The 22,797-nt window shown below is 38.4% G+C and overlaps 1 protein-coding gene across 3 annotated transcripts; it reads right to left on the reverse strand.

The window, feature by feature from the left end:
- Window positions 1-90: 90 nt before the first annotated feature.
- IL18R1 (interleukin 18 receptor 1) lies at window positions 91-19,530 on the reverse strand. Of its 3 annotated transcripts, none has more exons than XM_062606905.1 (13): window positions 19,159-19,530; window positions 17,822-17,988; window positions 16,146-16,323; window positions 15,021-15,130; window positions 13,735-13,975; window positions 8,948-9,125; window positions 7,475-7,628; window positions 6,914-6,976; window positions 6,002-6,158; window positions 5,686-5,819; window positions 4,163-4,324; window positions 2,481-2,639; window positions 91-829 (listed from the first exon to the last, which is right to left on the reverse strand). In XM_062606905.1, exons 4-13 carry the CDS (start codon window positions 15,064-15,066, stop codon window positions 429-431), a joined length of 1,695 nt encoding a protein of 564 aa, XP_062462889.1. In that variant the 5' UTR covers window positions 15,067-15,130; window positions 16,146-16,323; window positions 17,822-17,988; window positions 19,159-19,530; the 3' UTR covers window positions 91-428. The 3 variants fall into 3 exon arrangements, with proteins under 3 accessions (XP_062462889.1, XP_062462888.1, XP_062462890.1); XM_062606904.1 differs by having other exon boundaries at window positions 17,475-17,988; XM_062606906.1 differs by lacking the exon at window positions 4,163-4,324 and having other exon boundaries at window positions 17,475-17,988.
- Between the last annotated feature and the right edge of the window lie 3,267 nt (window positions 19,531-22,797).

A 22,797-nucleotide genomic window follows, 5' to 3' on the forward strand; every position in this document is an offset into this window, starting at 1 on the left:
GCTCTATATGGCAGGAGCCGTTTGAATCTGCTCCCAAGCAAGGTCCTTAGGAAAATCCAAAATACAAAATGAAAAGCATCTAAATAATAATACGTGTCAAATAGAGATACGTTTATTAAGGGGACTCAACATGTATGCAAGTATAATTCATATCATTCTACATTACTGAAAAATGTGAAATCAAAATGTCCTGCATTGCGTTTTGTGCCATGTGGCAAGTCCTAAGCAGAATGGAATTCCTGCTTCTTGTGCAGGTTGTTAAGGAAACTCTCTGGGATAACATTTAGCATCTTGGCCACTGTAGCAATTTCTACATTTTTCTCAGATCCCAGACTTGACCTCTTCTGAACACTGTCTTTCCAAAGCAAGTGTGCGGTTTGTGTTTTCTAGTAGTTAGCAAAATGCACAGTCTTCTGCCTCCAGAATTGTTATACAACTCCATTAAATTCACAGCCCTCAGTCCGTGGTTGAGCCCCTTGTGAGCCTAGGGCAAGATTATTATAGTGACCTTTGATGTTTTTCTTAGCAGGTTTTGCTGGCATCAGGTACCGAAGGTTCTTCCAAAATCTGGAATTCACAGGAAGAGATTTATCCTTTTTCCACTTCACAACCCTCTTTGATGGTAAAAGAGACAGTGATTCTGGCAAGAAACTGTAGTCACTTATTGGCATATACTCAATTAATATGATCTTAGTTTTTCTTTCAACTAGGGCCTTATGCAGTCCACTTTCAAGTTCATATATGGCTCTGTCAGAAATGTAGTTCTGGCTCAGTATAATGATTAATCTTCGGCTTTTGTCAATGAATGAATGGATATCATCAACAACCGCTGCAAATTAAAGATAAACGTATTATTAAACTAAATTGAAAGGATAGGCACTGAATTGACTTATCCATTAACAGTCAAAAATGTACCAAAAATGCTTCCCTTATAATGCTCCTATAGAGAAGACATGTAAGCATTCTGTCCCTATGGAAAGATTAATATGCATTATAGATTAAGAGTCCATGAAAATGAGCTCAGGTGTGGCCAAAGCTTGTTCTCTGGAGCAGACAAAAGAACCCACATTCAGTCTCCAGCTATCCTAGACAGCTGTTGGTAGTCAGATGGATACAAGGTGACAGCAGAATGTATTTTTCCTCCAACAAGACATCTCTTTGCTCTTTTGTAATAGATACCATTGGAGTGATTCCACAGAAAGACACCAACAACAACCTCTCTCAAAATATTCAGTATAATCCTCAGGTTACTCCTTCCTTTACACCACAGAATACTGAAAACTATTGCCAGTAATCCAAGGCTGAGAAGACTAGCACGTGATGTCAGAATGAGTTACAATTGTGTTTCAGATCCATGACATTTGTCATGACAAGCAATGAATGAAATCAAATAGTGATACCCTTCAAACAACCAAGCACCAAACTGAATTCTCAGGCACAACTTCCTGTGCTTGCTTCATCACCATGGGACACAGTCTACAGAGATCAGAGACGTAGAAAATGTGCCCTGTAGGGAAAGGCAAAGCAAACTGTGCGAGTAACCTGAAGAGAAAATTGAGAGGAGAAAGAGGCTAATAGGAGTATTGCAACACACCAAAGGTCCTGTGAATAGAAGGAAATACTCTGCTTTCTATATTCATAATGGATCAGACCAAAGAAAAGGAAGTAAGTTAAAACTATTGAAAGAATCAGATTGAACACTTCAGAAAGCCTTTTTTTTAGCACCTAAGGGGAGAGAATAACTGGAAAAAACATTTACTGGGAGAGCTGTGGTACCTCTCAGATTAAAAAACTATGTCAGGAATTGGTAGAAGGAGACAAGATGCTGCCTGAAGAAAGCTGGCTGACCTTATTGTTCTGTGTTTTTAACGATTAAATCCTATTCCTCAGTTAGATCTTTGGACTAATTTGAAGCCCCTAGTATCTTTTTTCCAAGCATCTGCAAAAGGCTGTCTATCCATAGGCCATTTAGAGAAACAGAATTCCATGTTCACATTTCTATTTTGTTATGACACCCTTTACATTCACAAAACGGTTTCAACCACCACACTGAAGGCACAGTAAAAACATGCAAGTTATCTAATAACTAGTACCAGAGACACCACCTACTCTGTGCACTAAATAAGAGTTCATTTGTAGGCACCTGCTCTCAGCAAAAGCAGAGCAAGAGCACTACTACTGTGAGACATCTGACATCATCTATATTCTCACCTTATCTTTCTCCATGTTAGCTTCTTCATCCATTTATCTTGGTATTGTGTAATTAAAGATATGTGTGTATGTGAGTGTCTAGGTACATGAGTTCATAAAAATATCTATAAAACATGTAAAATGTGTGCATGTGAACATTGCATGCACATAGTCTAGATTAAATATAAAACACACAACACATTTGAGAGAATTCCTTCTAATTAACACACTTTTACCTTTGTGAGAAAATGATGTGCCTATTTAATGACAAGAATATTCAATGCACTTACCTCTTCCAGGGGATACATCCCTCTCAAATATACATAACTTGTACCCAAAATTTTCTTCTAGTATCATGGGCAGTATCTCCAAAGCAAATTCTCTCTCTTCTTCAGTAGGAGAAACACAGTCTTTCAGGTAAGACACAAATGCGTCGTATTCTTTTCCATCTGGAAAGAAATCACCAATTGTTGTCTTGTTAGTAACCATTAGAAGCATGGACCTGACCCACCACTCTGGTTTTCAAAGTAATTGTCTCAGTACCAAATCATCTAGAAACTACTTAGATACCCTGAACAGTCTTGAAACAAACAGACAAAAAATATGAATCAATTTAAATTTGATACAAAAGATTCTAATTGCATTGGGCAAACATTTGAAAAAAAATACCCCTCCTACATTAAGGTGTTTTTTTAAAAAATCAGATTAGTTTAACTAATTAATGTCACATGTGTGATGATAAAGAAAATTAAGGGAAGCAAAACTGTGCCTGTAACCTGGTAAGAATTCTATTTAAATGATATTGAAGACACATTTATTTTACTCTTTGTGCAAAACTATCAAGTAGTTCTGTAGAATGGGTACTGGCAAAAGAGAATAAATCAATTTATTATTTTAATTATAAGAGTATACAACGTCTGGCCATGCTTTCGGCAGTAATTTACAAACGTGAAATCCAGGAACGGTCTGCCCCACTGAGTGATATCTAATTCAGCTTTGCCATAGAAAACTATCTGAATTGATACAGTGGTGCACATAGCTTTGCAACTTAAACAGTACTTCTTTGTTTCCCTTTCTGGATACTTTAATACATATAGTTCATAAGACAGAGCACAAACTAAAGTCCATGAAACCCTACACATGCAAAAGCTCTAGGAGTAGGAAATCCATTGCCTAGTATCAGACAACCAGTTCCTCTAGGGTGGCATAGTGCAGGTTCTCAGAGATCCTCCCAGTAAGCCAGCATACACAGTGATAGCTAACATCAGCAGATAGATAAATAATATTGGCAGACATCCCAACCACCACAGTATATTCAAGCTGATGTAGAGAATAAGGAGGGCTAAAAAAAGCAGGTATATGTATACAACAATATTTTTTCACGCCAATTTCAGAAAAATTATACACAGAACTGGGTGACTCTTAGACTTGCTCCTTAACTGAAGGTCACAGCAACGATGCCTGGTAGATTACTGGTAGTGTGCCCTCCTGCTCCCAAGTGCTTTTAGTGACAAACACTGTGATGTTATACATATAAACGTTGCGGTGGCCTCTACAGTCGAGGAAGCATTTTAACCAATTTAAAACAAATTCATGCCAATCTGCCTGTCTGACAACTCTAGAGTGCTCATCCTCTTTACAGATAGATAATTCTCCACCTTCATCAACTTTTGTGATGAAGAATATGGCAGAACAGGGCACATTTGAACTGCATTTAACCACGTCCCTTCCACTAGCTGCTCCAGGAGCAGCTTCTTCACTGTGTTTATTTGCTGTTACTGCCCCAGGTGTATAACAAACTTATTTTAGCACCTGACCATCAAGTTCTCTTTTACATATTCTTTGTTGTTTCTAGGCACAAAACTCCTGGATTTATTTTGTCTGCTCCTCAGATGATTGCTTCAGAGAACCTACCAGAAACTATTTTTTAATCAATACACTTACTCCAATGTCAACATTAGCCAACTCATACCTCTAGCAGTGTCATCTCTTCTGCATACGTTCCTGTAAAACAGAACTAAGTCGACTCTAAACATCACACAGACAAACACTGAAGCTACAGCAACACATGGAAATAGCACAGCAAGGACCATTCCTGTTGTAAAAATGTGCACAGGCAGATCTTGGGTGTTCCCTGTAAAACAGATACCCAGGAAATTACAGCCTTAACAAAAGGTACTATATGACAAGATTACAAGATTAGTCTATTCGGTACTGACGGCATCTTAAAATCACCCCCAGAAAATCTCAGTGTTGGTGTGAATACTTTCCTGTTAATACTTCAAGCACATATGCATGCCATTTGTCCTGAGATGGAGAACTACAGAACATGGATTACTCTAAAAACTGGATGAACAACCTTGCATGTGTTCACATGCACACCACACACATAAATGAACTGTATGTGGGATCAAGACTGACACTACAGTAAAGCATCCCAAATTGGTAGTCACCTCCTTTCATGATGAGATTTTTCAGGTTCTTTATTATTTCCTGTTATTCTCTACCTTTCACCCGCGTCTCTGTCTATCCATAACAGTCTGTAATGATCCCTTTAATCCCTTTGACCAAGATAGATAATTTTTTTTACCCCTTCTATCTCTAGTCTCTTTCAGGCTTCCCCCCCCCCCCCCCTTAATTATTATTCTATTATCTTTGTCTTTTAAGTTCAAAATACAGATATTTTTTACCCTTAAATATGTGAAGTCTTTGTGAAAGTACTGTGAAATCATGCTCACTGTAGTCAGACTTTCATTTGGTTTATAAAATGCAACATCTTTTGACTAGTCTATTTTCACATATTTGCTCCCAGTACAGCTCGGAAAGGTCTGAGAGAGATGGAAGGGAAGGAGAATTCCCATTTGCCACAAATCTCCAGGCTGTCTGGACTATAAATGTGAAGTAGTGCTATATGGTAGATGTCAGATTTCCATAGCTAGAAGGATAGAATCCCTGACAAGAGAGAAACTGTGGTCCAGAACATTTCAGGCATTATCAGGAATATAAAAGATTGACCTTTCAGGAGGGGGAGGGGAGGGGGAGGGGGAATTTTAGAGCTGCTTAATAGGCAAAGTGATTCAAATAACAGACTTTGGGCTGCACTAAACTTTGGTTAGTTAACCCCCATGATCCCACTAATCTAATAATTAGGAAGGGACAGGGAACATTCTGTGATGGGATCTAACAAAGTGCCACCCAGGGATCCGTCAGCTGGAGCATAGCTCAGCCTCCCCATCTGTGTCCACAGCACCAGAGTTGACCTATGGATCCCTCACACAGCTGCTCTAGGAGACATAGCAGCAACTCTTGCTGCCCCTGTCTCAGAGCAGGAGGAATCACCCGGGGGGTTGTTAGGTCCAGCACTAGATGGGCCAGGCCCTTCATAAGCACACTGACACGTGGAAAGATGTTCTGAAATCAGTACCCTGCCATCAGGACTGAGAAGGCTGGCATAGTTAGTAATTGAGAAAGTATTATTCACAGATTAAACTGTACCTTTCTTCAGTTTCACTATTTTTATTTGTGTTCTTTCATCAGCTTGCAACATGCAGGTGAAATTATGACGCATGTCCTCGTCTGTTACTTTTTTAATCTGTAGTAACCTTGTGACATAGAACTTGTTTCCCAGCCTGCAACAAGGAATGGTGTTAGCAACGCTATCTGTAGAGAAGCCTACAACTAGCCCAGAGGCAGATTTTGAGGAAAAGGTTCTAAAGTAATCTCAGACGGAGGTTTTACTGACTTCGCAGTTCCACAAAGTACAGGACATTGTCACATACAAACAAAAATGCAGTATTCTCAGGAAACCTACTGTAATTTTTTGCATTCTTCTTCACATATTGAAGGGTCTGTCTCGGGGATACCTGTGCATTTTTCTGGAAACTCTTGATTAATTAACCAGTAGAGGCTGGCATCTTCTGGCATATAATAACCCAAGAATCCTGTGCAATTGAGTATCTCTTCTTTACCTAAAAAAAGCATAACATGAAAAGATCTAGTCAGAAGGACCTTTCACATTTGCAGTGCAGCAAAATGACAGCTTTCCAGGCAATGTATCCCATGAGCAGTGCTCTGTTCTGGACTTTGCAACCCCTTCAGAATGTTTTATAGATGTTCTAAAATTTAATTACAGCCTTATAAAATCCTGGATCCTTTCCAACACTGTGTGAAGACTGAAGACCATGTTATCTAACCTACTCCCAGCCAAAAGCAAGGTTAAGGTCTTGGCTTTTGACAATATGATCTATTCTTTGAAGCAGTGACAGATCTTCATGTTCACATTACCAGGACTTTCAGCCCTCACACTATCCATTTCCCTGCAGAATAACATCCTCAACTAAGTTAGGTACTAAGGGAATTCCTCATTATTGGTATTCACTGAACAAACTGTGTGTCTTTCACACATTATTCTGTGGGGTTAGCTATCTACAAAAGAAATCTATGGAGAGATTATTTATCATCACCACCACTTTCTCTTGCTGGTCATAGCAGCAACATCAGCTTCTACCTCTATAAAAGAGCACATTTAGTGTACTTGTATACCAATCATGGAATACATTTGGCAAAACAAAACCATAACCAGATGTAAGGATGGATCAGATCTAGGAGAATCAAACAGTTCTTGATTTTATTACACTTAACCAGGCCATCAACCATAAGGAGATCAGAAAAAAAGCATATATGTGCAGTAGCTATCACAAAGATTCTTGTACTGATTTCATACCTATTTCTGTTTCAATTTCTTCATGGCGTCCAACTATCTCCAAAGTTACAGTCTCTGGTGCATCTAAAATACAAAGTATTGCATTGAAGTAATAGCTTATTTACATTCTATCACAGTGAAAATTACGTATTTCTAAAACTAATTGCATACATTCCATTTAATTCAAAGAATACTATCTGGACTCTGGCATAATTGAGTAGTTTAAAACACAGTATGTCCTGCTGAATTTTTCTCAAATGCATATATTTTATACAGTGCGCAACTTACAGTGTTTGAAATGCTCTTCCCCAAAACTCTTAGTAAGTTTGTATGACTGACTTACAGCAGCTAATTTTGAAATTAAAAATAAAACAATGCAGGGAAAACATACTAAATAAATTTTCCAATTGGTAATGTCACGCAAACTTCTTTTTATTTTTGAAATTTTTGAAATTATTGTGAATATTTCAAACCAGATTTGATCACCGAGGTACGTATTTATCAAATAAGAAATGTAATTAAAAATCTCCATAGTAGAAAGAACCAAAAAGCATACTTCCAAATTTTATAAAACTTTTTTACCTTCTTCTACTACCAGCTTAATTGTATTTGTGCTGTGGTATATCTTTCCTTCATGGCTGATTAAAATTTTACAGGTGTATATCCCTGAGTGCTGTACTGTTAAGGTTTCAAAATCCAGTTCCTGCTCTGTTGCATTTTCATAGTTCTTACAGTCCTGCACCAATAAAGACAGAAAATATTATTCTGTAGCAAACATACATTCAAAACCTTAAAGAAGTTAAAAATTGTTTTTGAAACCGTGTCATCATCACTCTTTTACTATCTCAATGACATTTACCTGACCCAAAGGAGGTGGGGGCCCAATTTTCAGACATGTTGACTTAAATGCAACACTTGAACATTTAACCCATTAGAAGTTGAGAGCCCTGCAGTTCTAAGTAAGCGTCTGGGTATAAAAATGTTGTATTGGGAATTTAAATGCACTTATCTATTTTCTTCAGAATGATTCCTTGGCTCTGTAGATGTCACCTTCTCGTGGCCAAAAGCTGTCTAGACTTAGAAGGATCTTTCAGGTTAAAGTAAAATATCTCAATAATAGGGAAAGTGAACATCTCAGAGGATGTCAAGGGCTGGACTCAGACTTGTTAACCTCCCTATCCCAAAGAATAAACTCTGGTTCCTTGGGTTGGGTTTTTTGGGGGGTTTTATTATTTCATAGAACATGCAAAGTGAAATACCTATGAAAACCAAGCAATATTTCATTCTCTTATACAAAAGGCATCTGTTCTATCTCAACTTACTTAGGGTAGAGAGAAACCATATGCCCGTACTTAAGCAGCCAAAGTCTCTTCCTGAAACTTATTCAACATGGAGTGAACCGGGTCTGTTACTCTAGCCAGGACACCAGAGAGGAATGAGGAGCACTGCATAAGGCAAAGTATAGGGGCAGGGTGTTTCATCCAATGGTTGAGCACAATACCCAACAGTTACGGGTGCTTGCACAGCTATCACCTATGATCTGTCAAGACCTGGTAGAGAGAAGTTCAGTGATATGCCTAAAATGAGCAGAAATGGATCTGTTACATATTTTGTAAAAAGTGTTCAGAAACAGCAAAATTGAAAAGTTTGCAATTACTTTACAAGTACATGCCAACTGTAAAACAAATATCTTGGCACCTTATTTAGTGTCAGTATAATATCTGTTTCAGCATAGTAGCAGCTGGATAATCCAGCTGCATAATCCATTTGCTAGCTAAATCAGCAGACAGCCATGGGCATCAGATCTTTTACCATTCCAAACTATGAGTTTATTAAAAATTTCTAATTACAGGTACATTTTTCTAACAAATCTGAAAGCAGAGAAAAATTTGCTTTTGTACCTATTTCTGAATGTATTTTTCCCTAATAATCTGAGAATTTAAAGCTTTCCAAGGTTTACAGATGCTTCTAAAAATTTGTTTGCAATTAGTTTTTGCTGCAATCAGAGGTTTTGTTTCTATAGCCAATTATTTGAGTGACAGTTGCAGTAATTACCTTGTACCATGTTATGCTGTTATTTTCAGTGACAGACAAATCACTGCATTTCAGTGAATGACCAGTTCCAGCATTTTTAATTTCTGTAGTTAAATGATTTTTGTTGAAACAGCTGCTTTTGTTTCTTTCAAGTACATTCAAGGTCCACTTTTGAATTGTGAGATTTTGTTTTCCATTGCTATGAAAAAAAAGTTAGCAAAATCAGTTTTAGGAGCTTAGTGAATTACACAGCAAAACACAAATCAATTCTTTAATACATCTGTTAGGTAAAAAGTACATCTACAGTGACCTAATTATTTAGATTCCTCTTTATTACTTTTCCACTCCCAAATATGCGTTTCCCATAACAAAGGAGGTTTTCTAAACCAAATCATCTATCACAAAACATTTGACAATACAGCTACATCTATGAAATATGACAATGTATGCTATACCGACCAGAAAAAAGGATGCAAGAATCTGTGTCATCATGTATAGTTACAAATGAGCATAAAAGAGGTTTAGGACCTTGAATCAGCTTGTGATTTTTCAGGCTTACTCTCCTGTGTCATGACAAGGTTTAAAACAGTAACAAGATGGGCAACTCTGCTACTGTTCACAAAGCAACATTACTCATTCTTTTGATAGTGTGCAGATAATCACCAATATTTTGGAAATATTTCTAAACTATGCAAGTTTCATGAATGACAGAATCATTTATGGATTCAAGCATGCCTGCAAAACAAGGCATTTTGGAAAGGATTCATCTCATTGTCTTTCAGTCTGCACAGATCAGAGATCTGCAGATCAGGTGAATATGCTCAAAAAAATGCCTCTTTTGAATATCTAGGAGCTGAGCATTGTCACTCAGATATCTACAGTGTTCTATCCACATATTCCTCTAAAGAATCAGAACATAGCTGTGAGTTATTCCATTACTGGATATGTCCAAATACGTGACTACCAAGCAAAAAGAAGCTGGAGGACTTCCAGCTTAAGTTTGGCAAAGCTGGCATAACTTTTGCAAAGTTAGGACTTAAGAGAAAGTCATATGCTGGTGTAAGTTTATGAGTCAGATTTCACAGTTCATGCATAAAGCTCCCATTTTTTACTGAACAAGTTCTGACAAAGCAAAAGCAGCACAGAGCACTTCCCTCCAGTGTAAGTCATCACTTCATAAATTTGCTTGAATCTTTCTGTCTCCAAGAAAAGAAAAAGGAATCATTCCCAGGAGAACTGAAACTAGTAAAGAAGGATGAGAAGCGTTAAGGGAACAGAGCAGTTGAAATGGAGAAGCAAGCCTGACAAGTGTATCAGTTTAAATACATGTCTTTTACTGTTAAAAATTCAGAAGAACTGTTAGGACATCATTTATATGATGAATTTAGACCCAGTTTGGGATTGTTTTTGTTTTCCTCCTTTTTAAGCTCCCCAGTCAGGCATACTTACTTCACACTGTCTTCACACTGTAGCTTTTTTTCAGCCTACCCAAGTTCTCATTACTCACTTGAGATATTCATTACTCATAATTGCAATTGACAGTATAAATCAAAACATAGTGGTTTGTTTTCTCAATCAGTTAACTGAGGTGTCATAAACAGGAAAAACCTTATCAAAATTTTTTCATCAGTGCTGCTCTTGCATGGGTATTGGGGGGGGTGGAGTTGAAGTCCTTCTCACCAATTCTTCAACATCATGTTTACACATTTAAATTAGAGCTAGTAATCATACTCAGCAGTGGAACAATAGCCACCCTTTTAGAGTGCAGTTTACATGACCTATTTTATATGTTTGGTTTAGGACAAGATAATCTGTGCCCCAGAAAGGACACTCTCTCCCTCATGATAACAGGTACCTACGATAGGTCTAGGTGTAGACCTAAAAGTTAGCTCCAATTAATTCCACTGAGTCTGTGTGTTTCTTTAGGCATCATACTAGTATCTGAATACTGCTGGAGAGGCAATTACAGATCTAGCCACAAAATACATACAATTTTACTATCTAGATTCAGCAGGTAGAAGAAAAGGATCAATAAAGCCATGTGTTCTCCTCAGCACTGTCACTCCAGATGCTTTCTTCTGTGATCATATTTTGTGAAATCACTTCAATAAATATGAGGATTTCACCCAAAGTGGGTCAAGATACTCTACCTGATGTGCCAAAACAAGGAGCAGCTCCCTGGAGAGTGACAAAACTGTATCTAAGCAAACTAAGATTAATTTAATTTGGCCTTACATAATTTCTAGTTGTCTACCATATAAATGGCTTTCAATCCCCCCAAAATACAAAGTTGTGTTGTTTAATATGCTAGTATTTAAGCCATTGCATTTATAGCCTAGTTTTCACCGGCTGAGATATTTTAGTGATAATCTGTGGGGAACAAAACCATTTCTAGTTTAACAACCTTCCAACTCCCTCCACCAACCCCACCAAGGAACAACAAAAACTGGCTTCACTCAGGAGAGGATACGGGGAAGTGAAAGCCCTTACAGAATACAGACCAAATTTACCGGATACATAGCCAGCTCTAGAGCCATCCCTTAACTATTTCACTGTAACAATATTTCAACCTACTGAAAGAAACTGTCATCCTGCTTTCCTAACTAAGATATTAACTCTAAATATGTGCATTCCCACTGCTCTCAACTGTTCTAAACGCAGTGAAAATGTGAGAAGTATTAGGATCTTAAAATGTGTTTATTGTGGATATCTGTACCTTTGCGTTTTTCAAAAACCTGTTAAGTTCCATCAGTTTCAAGGTCACCAACTCAGAGTAACCAGATGACCTGCTTTTTTGTATTCTGTTCTGGGTTGCTTTTATTTTCTTGATAACCACAGGGTATAAGCTATGAAACAACATAGAAAACAGAAATCCTGCCAAAGATGTGTGACACAGTTTTAATGCTTACCACAGTGCATATGAAATCCTTTACTTTCAAAGAAACATTGCTGAAGATGCACACATGCTCAGGCTTACAAGCGATTCCTATTCATTTCTGAATTTATATCCTGTCTACTATACTAACAAACATGTGAACACACCAACACAGACATACATACACTTTAGCTATCTGAGCTGTGCCTTAGCAGTAGACTTCTGCTTTAACTGTAAAACATCTGATACTTTAAGTCAAAAATAAGTGTATAACACACTATAAAAACATTGTTATACAATTTTCATCTCTCACTTCTTGAATATTGTCAATTATATCATATAAGGAAAAATAAAATCCAGAGATTTAATCAATTTGCAAAATCTGTCAACATGTGTTGTCTTATTTTTCTCAAAATCTGCAGTATGTCACTTTGTTCACTAAAACTGCCTGAACAGTTACAAGCACTCTAAAAATCATTTCCCCTATTGCTTACAATTACCTCTAAATTAAATATTTGAAAATAAAAAGCTGTCCACCTTCAAAACCAAAACTTTAACCTATTATAAATGCTATGAAATGAAATTAATAGCATTCTAATTGTCATCATAAACCAATGCAGTAGTCCACAGTAGCCCACACTTTTTCCTTATCAGTGGAGACTACTAAAAGTCCTCTCTCTCTGCAGAAATACGGTTCTGCAAATAATCTTAATGTTTGTTGAAAAGTAGGTGTGTTAATATGCTTGCCAATAGTGAGAACCATCATATAAACTAAGCCAGAAATACCATTCCAATTCCATGAAAAAGAAAAAATCCCTTATACCTATTGCTCCAGAAGTGAGACTTGTGAAAAGTCCATGTACGACATTTGCAAGATTCTGGCATGTGCCTTCATTCTGATCCTAATAGAAAAATTAGTATCTGTATGGCCCTAACGGAAAAAAATATTTTGGAGAAAAAAAAGAAGTTGTTTCAGAGTGGTCAAAATACATATTTTTATTAAGAAGTAAGATTATAATAATAATGACACATAGAAAAATAAAACATGAAGTTTTCAGCTTCCAAGTTAACTTGGAAGTTAAGTACTGAAGTCTAGCTCAAAACTGTGAACTATCAAACTTGTGTCTGTGATGTTACTGCAGAAATGTGGAGAACATTTTTCAGTATCGGCAGTCCCGTAATTTACAAACCACTCAAGAACCTTGGCAATGTCACCTGAAGAACAGCACAAGTCATTACGTCCAAAACAACCTGCTTAAATTAATTAATTATTGCTTCAATTACAGTTTTGGTGCAAGTTGGGTATAAGAACTCAATGCATAAGTATAAGAACTTTAATTTAGTCCTTTAGTTTTTCATGGTGTTCTAATGAAGCTAACCACCAAATACTTGAGGCCCACCCTTATTTCTCTTTTGACTCACTATGTTCTACAGCAGTAAGATACCAAATCCATTTATTTCAGCTGTTCTTTGAATGTCTCCAAGTATGAAGAGGTTTGCACAGAAACCAGAGTTCAGCTATGCCACTCTTTGTTTATTACTTTACTATACAATTAAATCACTTGGCAGGCCTCATAGCATGAGATCCACTCAGCAGAATAAGGAAGCACAAATCTGGTGGAGAAGACAAGGAAACGTTTCCTTTTACTTGGCATTGGACAGAAGAGTTGCCTATCACTCATTTTGCTTGGGTAATTAATCACAACCCAGCAGAAATGCTACCTGCCTTATCAAAAGGTTTACAGAACCTTTAAAAGGCTACAACTGCCTACAGCTATTTGTAAATATTATAGGTCTGCCTGAATGGTGATTGTACAGGTAATGTACCTCCTTTGTATGGATGCCAATAACAATACAAAGCAAGACAAACAAATCATCTTCTTCATAGACAAGCACAAAGGCAAGCTATTCAGCCACTGGCTTGTGCACCTACCTGTGAATGACAGAGTAATTCCCAGAGTCACCAAGTTCAACTGGCCAAAACTCCAGAAAATTCATTTGGGAAACAATTCTGTGTGATTCCTTTATCAGTTCCTGCTTTCCAGCATTATCTTTGTACCAGTTTATTGTGTATGCTCCTTCCTGAAAGTGTTCTCGCATTGACTCAAGATAACAAAGGAAAAAATATTCTCCTTCTAGCACATCAATGGAAGCACGAAGGGGACACAGCTTCCCTTTAGAGAGAGAGGGGAAGAAAAATACATTAGAAAGCCAAGCACTTCTCTCATAAAATTACATTAGCCTGACTTCAAAGTCACCTGTGTTACTGCTGGACTTATAAAGCGACTTCCTTTCAGCAGAGTGGTTTTGCAGCATTTATTTATTTCAGTAGTTCTTACTGGAAAACTCAGTTTTCCAAGTCTTCTTCATTCTATGTCACACAAGCAAAACCAGAAGGAGAGGGAGGGTAAAAAAAGATATTTCACTAAGTTTCTTTCACATGGATCTAACAGTTTCAGAATCAAATGGGCACAACCAGCAGAATCTGGACTCACTCTACAGACCAGCAGCTGCCACAAATGGAAGGGAAAGGAGAAATTCTTCACATATGGTTTGGCTTGACAGTTACAGATAATACTCAGAACTGGTCAACTGCCACAAAAGCAGAGATTCTTTTAATTGACATTTGCAGGTTTTTATGTTCTTAATTAAAGCTAAATCATTATATAGCTAGATTTCTTTAAAGCTTCAGATATATTTGGGGAAGTTGCTTTGGAATGAGATTATGTGTGTAAAATTTAGTCTCAAAGTCTACTTTTCCAAACAAATTTCCCAAATGTATCTTGGCATAAGGAAGTCATAAAAATACAGAAAAGGGACTATAGTCTAAAACAACAGTCAAAATAACATAAGCCTTCTGTCTCTGTTTGTCCTGAGGTTCTGAGAGATTATTGTTTAGCCACTATTGCGACCACACTTCTGAATGGCACAAAAAGACTCATTCTCTTCCTTGCTGTGGCTTTTCACAAAGCCATGCTCCCACACAACATCATCAGGTGTCTCCAGGTAGATTTTCTGCTCTTTTAATTTCATAATTTTGGGGTTTTTGGACCAAATTTCCCAATTCTGCAGCTTGGCTGAAATTGCCGAAATCTTTAAGGTTTTGTTCTTCACTGCAAAATGTAATGTTTACCTCACTCTAAGCAACTGTCAAGAAGATGCCACATATTCATCAACTATTCTAAAGGTTCTACTATTGAAATGAAGATTGATACTTACCAGTGGCAGATTCAAAAATAAGCATTAAAAAAAAAATCAGAATCATTTTCTTATTTCTCACTTCTTCTCCAGAAAAATGAAACTGAATTGTTCTTGTTTGTTCTGAAAGACTAAGGAAAACAGATTCACAATTTATCACAAGTACAGTGAAAGAGAATCCTTTGGGCATCTGAGCAGTATAACTATTGCCTGGTACTGAAGAGGCCTTTCCAAATGCACACTTCCAAAGTTACACATTTTTATCACAAGAGATATTTTCATACATCAGGTAATCACAGAATTATAGAATCAGAATAGTTAGGGTTGGAAATGACCTTAAGATCATCTAGTTCCAACCCCCAATGTATCTAGATTTTTCGTGGCAACTTTATTTTAAATTCAGAAGCACTGCAGGGTTTTCTTCCTCCATTTTCTTGTTCACTAGATGTATTTCACATTTCTGATCAAACTGACAATCTTGCAGAAGCACTCAAATTTAGATCCCAAGCCAGAAGACACCTACAGGATAGGACAATGCTTTTTTCGTCACCGAGTATAAACTTTGCAATACTGGACTGTGTAGAAACAGCTAGTAGAAACTTTCCTTGCTTTCAGTGAGAACAATAAAATGTTGATTGATCAGACATCTTGATGGCTAATTCTGAAATTGTTGGAAAACAATGGGATCTAAAATTTTGCCTCACAATTTTGTCTATGGAATCAAGAAGTGCCAGCTTAAAAAGCTAACATTTACACTGAGGGGTAGGAGATGAAGAAGCTCATATTCTGTTGCTTCTTATGTAGTGAACTGTGCTTTTAAAGGCAAATGGAAAACACTACTAAATAATACCAGCATGGAGTATCTGCTCTGAGATTTCTCAGAACAGCAGATTAGCTCACAACCCAAGGCAGAGCCAGTTCAAAGACTCTGCCTCAGTTTTGCTTACAAAATGAACACATTGATAAGCTCAGTTCAACCTCTGCATCCAAGACAGACAACCTTGCTTAGTCACTGACCCAGACATGCATGGACATACAAGACACACACAAGATGTATTTCACAGAGAACTGCCAAAAGAAATCTCATTAGCCATCAGTTTCTTTGGTTTTACTACCTAAACCTCTTGTAATTTGAGAAATACTTACTGTTCTAAGACAGTGCCCTGAGATTCACTCAGAAACTTCCTGTGGTCTAAAGCAGATGGATAACAGAGGTTACTGCATTTCCAGCAATATTCCAGAATGACATCAAGCTGTGTTGCTGTTCTCTCCCTCTTACCATTCTTGCCAGTTCTTTACAAGTACGCCATCATCCCATAAATCACTGTAAGGAGATGAAAGAAGTGTTTCACATCCCTTTTTTCAAAATGACTGGTAGACAGATCCAGATTTAGAAAGCAGCTAGAAGAAGTTGGATGCAGAATACTGCAACAAACAACTTTAAAGGGTCATGGAGAACACCCATCAGATCTGCTTTCAGTTCCCTTCTACACAAGGAGGTTCAAAATGCTACACTTTAAAAGGAAATTAGGGCCTCTCTCTGTTTTCATTTCTTGAAACTGCTTTTCATTTTTCACCCCATCACATTCAGAAGAAATACAGCTGACCATGAAACTATGATCCACTACCTAAAGATAATATCATTTATTACCAGATTTTTAATTCTAAGTCCCATTCTTTGTTGGCACACCACATCAGCACACTTGAAGTTTTGCTAAATGCAGAGCAGAGCCCTCCATTCTTTTAACAGGGATAAAAGAACACAGTAAATGCAACCTACTTAGTAATAACCAGCCATCAGATTAGTGGCTGCTATTAAGGAGCAAAGCACAGGTGCTTAATCTTACGCTCACATTGCTGTTGAACCTGATCAATTTGCCTGAAATTGCTCTACCCTAGGCTAACAGTATTTACATTTGAGCCATATGGTTTGCAGTACTCTTCAATGAAACACTAGGAGGGAAAAAAAGGGGGGTGGGGGTGTGAGGAGAGAGGAAGATATATGCTTTTGGTGAAAGTCAGCTAATGTAAAGAGATTCTTCAAGGAACCAAATAAGATTATTAGTTTTCAGAAAGCAATTGAGAGTTATTTTAAAGTAAAGGCAAAGATTCTCTGCCTGGTGAAGAAATACAGAAATACACAATGGGAAAAATGCTGAGACAACAGTGGGGAATGAGTTTCAGTGAAAAAAGGTACTAAAAACCCCAGTTGTCTGTATGATCCAAAGCAAGAATAGTTTTAAGTATGCTTTTAAAAAATTTCAAATATGCTTAAACCACTGATGGAATTTTAACAACAAAAAAATGGTTCTTAATAATCATTGTGCCAGTGTGAAGCCAACAAAATCTTCAAACAAACCAAAAGTGTAAGTTCTGTAAAGTGCATTAATGATACCTCATGGACTACATAATTGTGTGTATTTAAACATTGTTATAATTTTTTCTTATTTTCCTAGAATGAAAGGGGGCTGGTACCTTCAAGTGATCCTCAGTTTTGGTCGAACAGCTCATTTTGAGCAACACTTTTGTAAACCTGACTTTGGCCCCAGAGGTTTGCCACTTCCTTTTTTAAAAAAATAGTTTCTTCTGAACATCAGACTGTTTGAGCAAATATTTTGGGGTCAAGGGAGGAAAGCATAAATCTTACCTCTTTAAGAATGCCTTCTTGTGGAATTTAATTTGTTTTAAAATATCACCACACAGTGCCATAAATTGCATAGGATTCATGAAGAACACAAAAGGATCTAGAAATTACTGCAATTTATTGGTAAAATTAAAATCTATCTTCATTCCAAACAGCATAAATGAAGTCATTTACTTACTATGCAAGTCTTGCCAGGTGGAAAGCAGATGAAGAGGTGGTCTTTCAAACTCCAAAGACTTTCAACGTATACTTATAACTCTTCTGAACCTCATTCATTACTAAAACAGAGAACACTCTCTCTCAATAAATGAGTCAATACATAGACAGCTCAGTCTGAAAAGCCTCCTGAAAAAGAAAGAGTGGAATTTCTCACTTTGTGAACTGTTGACTGCTGGGAGGAAAACAGAAAAGGTAGTTGTGAGAAATGAAGTTTTGCTAATATTAGCAGAAAGGTAATTGCAAATTACAAATATTAACTTTTCTAAATGAAGTATTTGAGGGCTGATATACAAATGTTTTAGACATCATCTTTTGCTGCTACAATTACAATAGCGCTTCAGAAGCCCATCAAGCTTAAAAGCCACCTAGATGTCAGGGACAGGGCTGAGGGCAGCTCAGGGAGGGTAAGTTTGCAGTGCCAGTGAGGGGCTGTGCTCTGAAATAAGCCTTTTTCAGAGCTAAATTATTTATGACATTTCTGTGATAAGGAAGACGTGTATCATGGGAGAAAGTCGGAAAGAGGTGCCTGGGCAATGTGGCATCACAGCACCACAGGCAGGGGAAGCAAAGCAGAGAAGGCAAGGCTGGGGACAGGCAAGGTTGGGGACAAGCAGGGTTGAGGGACAGGCAATGTTGAGAGAGGGACAGGGTTGCAAAACAGGCAAGGTTGATGACAGGCAGGGTTGAGGATTGAGAGGGTGGTCAAGGATGGGCAAGGTTAAGAGACAAGCAGTGTTGAAGACAGGCAGGGTTGGGAGCATGTAAGGTTGGGGACAGGCAGGGTTGAGGACAAGCAAGGGTGAGGACATGCAGGGTTGAGGACAGGCAGGGTTGGGGACATGCAAGGCTGGGGACAGGCAGGGTTTGGAATAGGCAGGCTTGAGGACAGCTAGAGTTGGGGACAGGCAGGGCTGGGGACGGACAAGGTTGAGGACAAGGTTGAAGACAAGGCAGGGTTAGGGACATGCAGGGTTGAGGACAGGCAGGCTTGGGGACGAGCAGCTGTTCCCGAGGACCCTGACTGAGGGGGCCGGAGGCATGGGTCTTGCTGGGAAGGGAGAGGAACAGAAACACGCAGAGACACCCGCAGAGATGCCCTGAGCAGAGGTATGCGCCCGGCTCCTCCGAGACAGGGAAGACGCAGCAGCCCGTGCCTCCCCCCGCCTCCCCCGCAGCCTTCTGCCTTACCTCCTTCCTCCCCGGCCGCTCAGCTGCAGCTCCGCGCTGCGCCGACCCTTCCTCCGCCGGGGTGCGGGGCCAGCAGAAGAAGGCAGGTTAATGTCGTACCAACCTTACCGAGGGTGCCGGTGTGTCAGCCCGTCGTGGGTTGCTCCCAGGAGCGCACCTCGCCAGCAACGGGAGGAAGGATCAACACCTTTAGGAGACGGCGGGGTCTCCCTCCCACAGCCTTCCGGCGAAAGCAAAGGCGTAGGGTGGGTGATGCTTTCGGTTATCTTCGGTCGAAAAGCCTCTTCCTCCGCTTTTTCTGCTGAGTGCCCACAGCAGGGCTCTTTTACAGGTGTGATGGAGGTAGGATGGAGGTTTAAGAACCTATATATTAAGCTAAATATAGCACCTTTTACCTCTGCTACAGCTTCCCCATCCCCCTCACCCCTCCTCACTGGCTGTTTTGAGGATGTGCAAAGACAAAAACCATATCCTGAAAGGCTGCTAAAGAAAATAATAATAGTAATAATAACAACAACAATAATAAAATAAAAGAAACAAACAACCCTCCAAAACACTACAAAATACTATCTGCAGGAAATTTCAGTGGTACTTTTTCTGTGCTAGTATCCCCTGTGGGGGAAGAGTAATGCAAGCTTTCAAGACATTAAACATTTTGTAGCTCCATTACTGCAAAAGGAGTGTTTTATTCACTTGCAAATAAGTGCTCATGCCTGTAGGTGACCCTGCTTTTTAGCCAGATGTTGATATACTTCCATCAGGTATTTTTCACAGCTGTATTTCCTATTTAAGTACTGTTCCTGAGTAAATGCATGCCTGCCACTGCTTAGTCACGTGAATGGTTTAGTCAACATGTACTGTGCAATGATTCACTATACTTCTAAATAAAATGGTAAAGTAAAATTTCATCAGCTTTTTACTTTGACAGGCTAAGTCTTGATAGTGGCAGTTTGGAAACATCTTTTTTTATTACTCACACTCTTACAACAATATTTTCCATGAGCTGTTCTCGAATTTATCTGCTTTCATATCCCTTTGAAATACTGTCAAGTTTCTGAACTTTCATCTGCATTGTAGAAAGTGCTGTGTTCAATTGGTCCTTTCAGCTATTGCCATAGCTAGCTCTGTGATATGTGAATATATGTGAAAGGAGGATAAAGTTTACACTTTTTAGTCCTCAGATTGATACAGTTTTAATGGAGAAGTCCTATCCTCATAATAGAAAAGTAACTCGACCAAAAATAACTGCTGCTGAAATTTTCATTGTGAAAATGCCATGATGAAAGTGAAAGTTTGCACTAAGATTGGAAAACAGATTTTTGTATGAAGCTCTGACCACTGGACCTATCAACTAGGGAAGACCAGTTAATTCTCACAGTTTTTCACATCCTCCTTTCCATCCAACATACGTTTCACAGCAGTGCTAACTGAAAACCTAAACCGTGAAACTGTCAAAAAGAGCAACATATGCAACTCCTGTAACCACAGCCTAAGCCTGTTTGTTTCTAGCTGGTAATAGTCCTTTTTCAGCTACTTGTTATCTCTGTATACCAGCTATATTAATTCTTAGCAGAGGTTAAGTTAAATGCCACAGGTTTTTCAGCATTATCTGATGTCCAGAAGTAGGTTACGGACTGTTATCTTGTCTGTGAGAGCTTTGTATGTTTCTCAGAAGTTTTAAAATCTGCAAGTTGTGTATTTACAGATTTTTCTCCACACTGTAGCACTGTAGAATAATTCAGGTTATTCAGGTTGGAACTCATAAGGTCCAGCCCCTGCTTAGGATATATACTGCTGAGACCCAAACACCAAGGATGGAGATTCCACAGCCTCTCTGGCACATGTTCCAGCATTTGACTATGCATATGGTGAATTTTTTTTCCTCCTAATATGTAATGTAAATTTCCCATTTTCTAATTTGTGCCAGCTGTTCTCTATCTTTCTGTTAGATCCTTGTAGACAGAAACAGGACATCCTGTTCTCTCCCTCTATGTCCTGTGTTCTTGGTGGTCTTTCCCTGGTCTCAGTCCAGTATGTCAGGGCCTCACTTGTTCCAGGGAGCCCAAAACTTGACATAGTGATCACTCCAGAGGTGATCTTGCAAATGCTGCATATAGGAGAATAATTATTTTCCTTAAGTACACTATCACAGGTGCAAGGTGAAGTTGGTCACCTTTCTCACAAGGACACTACTGAACCATACTCACTTTTGTGTAAGCCAAGACATTCAGTTTCTTTCTCCAAAGCTACTTTGTGTTGGGTTGATCTCCAGCCAATTCAATTGTTGTTGAGTATCTTTATTCCGTCTCAGATGCAGCACTTTGCATGTGCCATGGGTTGAACTTTGTGAATTTCCTAACAGTCCATTTCTTAAGCCTGTTGTTGTCCGAAACACCCATCGTGTGCTCCAGTGTGTCAACTATCCCTCTTTTTAAAGAATAAATTGCTATACAACAAATTCTATCGTTTGTATAAAGTAAAGAAACATACTTTAATCACACTTTAAAATCATGCTTTAAAGTGGGAAAGGTTTCGGGAGATTGCAACATTATGCACACCCTGAAAATTTCACTGTATTTAGCTCTAATGCTGTCAGACCAGTTTCTAGTTGGTCAGAATCTCTTACTACCTGTGCAACCACTAGATGGCATGATGACTCTGTTCTGCTAGCAAGTGGGCGCAAATGCTCTCCTAAGCTACTAAACCTAGGGAAGCGCAGGATAGAATTAAAGGGCATTAAATCTGTACGTGGAAGTTCTAATTCATCAACAAAAGTACTTTTTTTCTGTGTAGTTTAAGCTTTAAACATCCAAATTTATTCTTCTATGAACTTTCTATAGTTTAAGAAGAGATTTTTTTTTGCACAGGGCAGACTTGGACTGTTTATTTCACTAAGGCAGATTGCCTGCTGTAAAAATCGCCAATTTTCTTTAAAAACATGTTTTTGAAAATTTAGATTCATTTTAAGTCAAATATCACAGCATCACAGAATGCCTGAAGTTGGAGGGCACCTCTGGAGGTTACCTAGTCCAACTCCTCTTGTCATGGAAGGGAGTGGTTTAGGTCTCTGAAAGAATCACTGTCAAATGTATAAGCCCAAACAAGCTTTAATGTAAATTTGCAGAAGTACAATTAAGTCTGATGGCAGGTTTACTCTGTTACTTACTGTGTGTGTAATACATATAAAGGAAAGTCAAATTAGAATCAACTGTGATTTATACAGAGGCCAGAATGTAAAGGGGTAAAATGTAAGGGACACTCTTAGTTGAGTCACAAGATGCAGACTGAATGCCCCTTGCTTCCTAAACTCCTTCTCAGAGAGGAGCCCACATGCAGCTGGATTCAGTTTTAGGCTAGGACTCAGTCAACGGTTTTTGCCTAAAGGATTTAGCAGCACTTAATCATAGCAGCACTTAAATGTTAGATTAACCACTGATCACCTATAAACATAGTAATAATAACAATATTGTAGATTTAAGATAATAACAAGTATACCATATTTGTTAGAGGGTGCTCAAGTCAATACACATACACACATAGTTACATATAGGGAGATGTACAAAGGTAACACAAGGATATATATCCTTGTACATATACAAGGATACATATATGTATATATAGAGAAGTATACCCATAAGTATTTTCCTAGAGAATTAGTGAAATACTCACATCTAATACCTTTTTGGTGTTTCTCAACAGGTGGGGGTTGGGCTTCAACTAGTGGGGATATCAGTCCTGGTCCCATCA

The sequence above is a fragment of the Pezoporus occidentalis genome, unplaced genomic scaffold, assembly GCF_034315485.1.
Source record: "Pezoporus occidentalis ecotype Australia unplaced genomic scaffold, CSIRO_AGI_Poc_V1 ctg99, whole genome shotgun sequence".
NCBI lineage: Eukaryota > Metazoa > Chordata > Aves > Psittaciformes > Psittacidae > Pezoporus > Pezoporus occidentalis.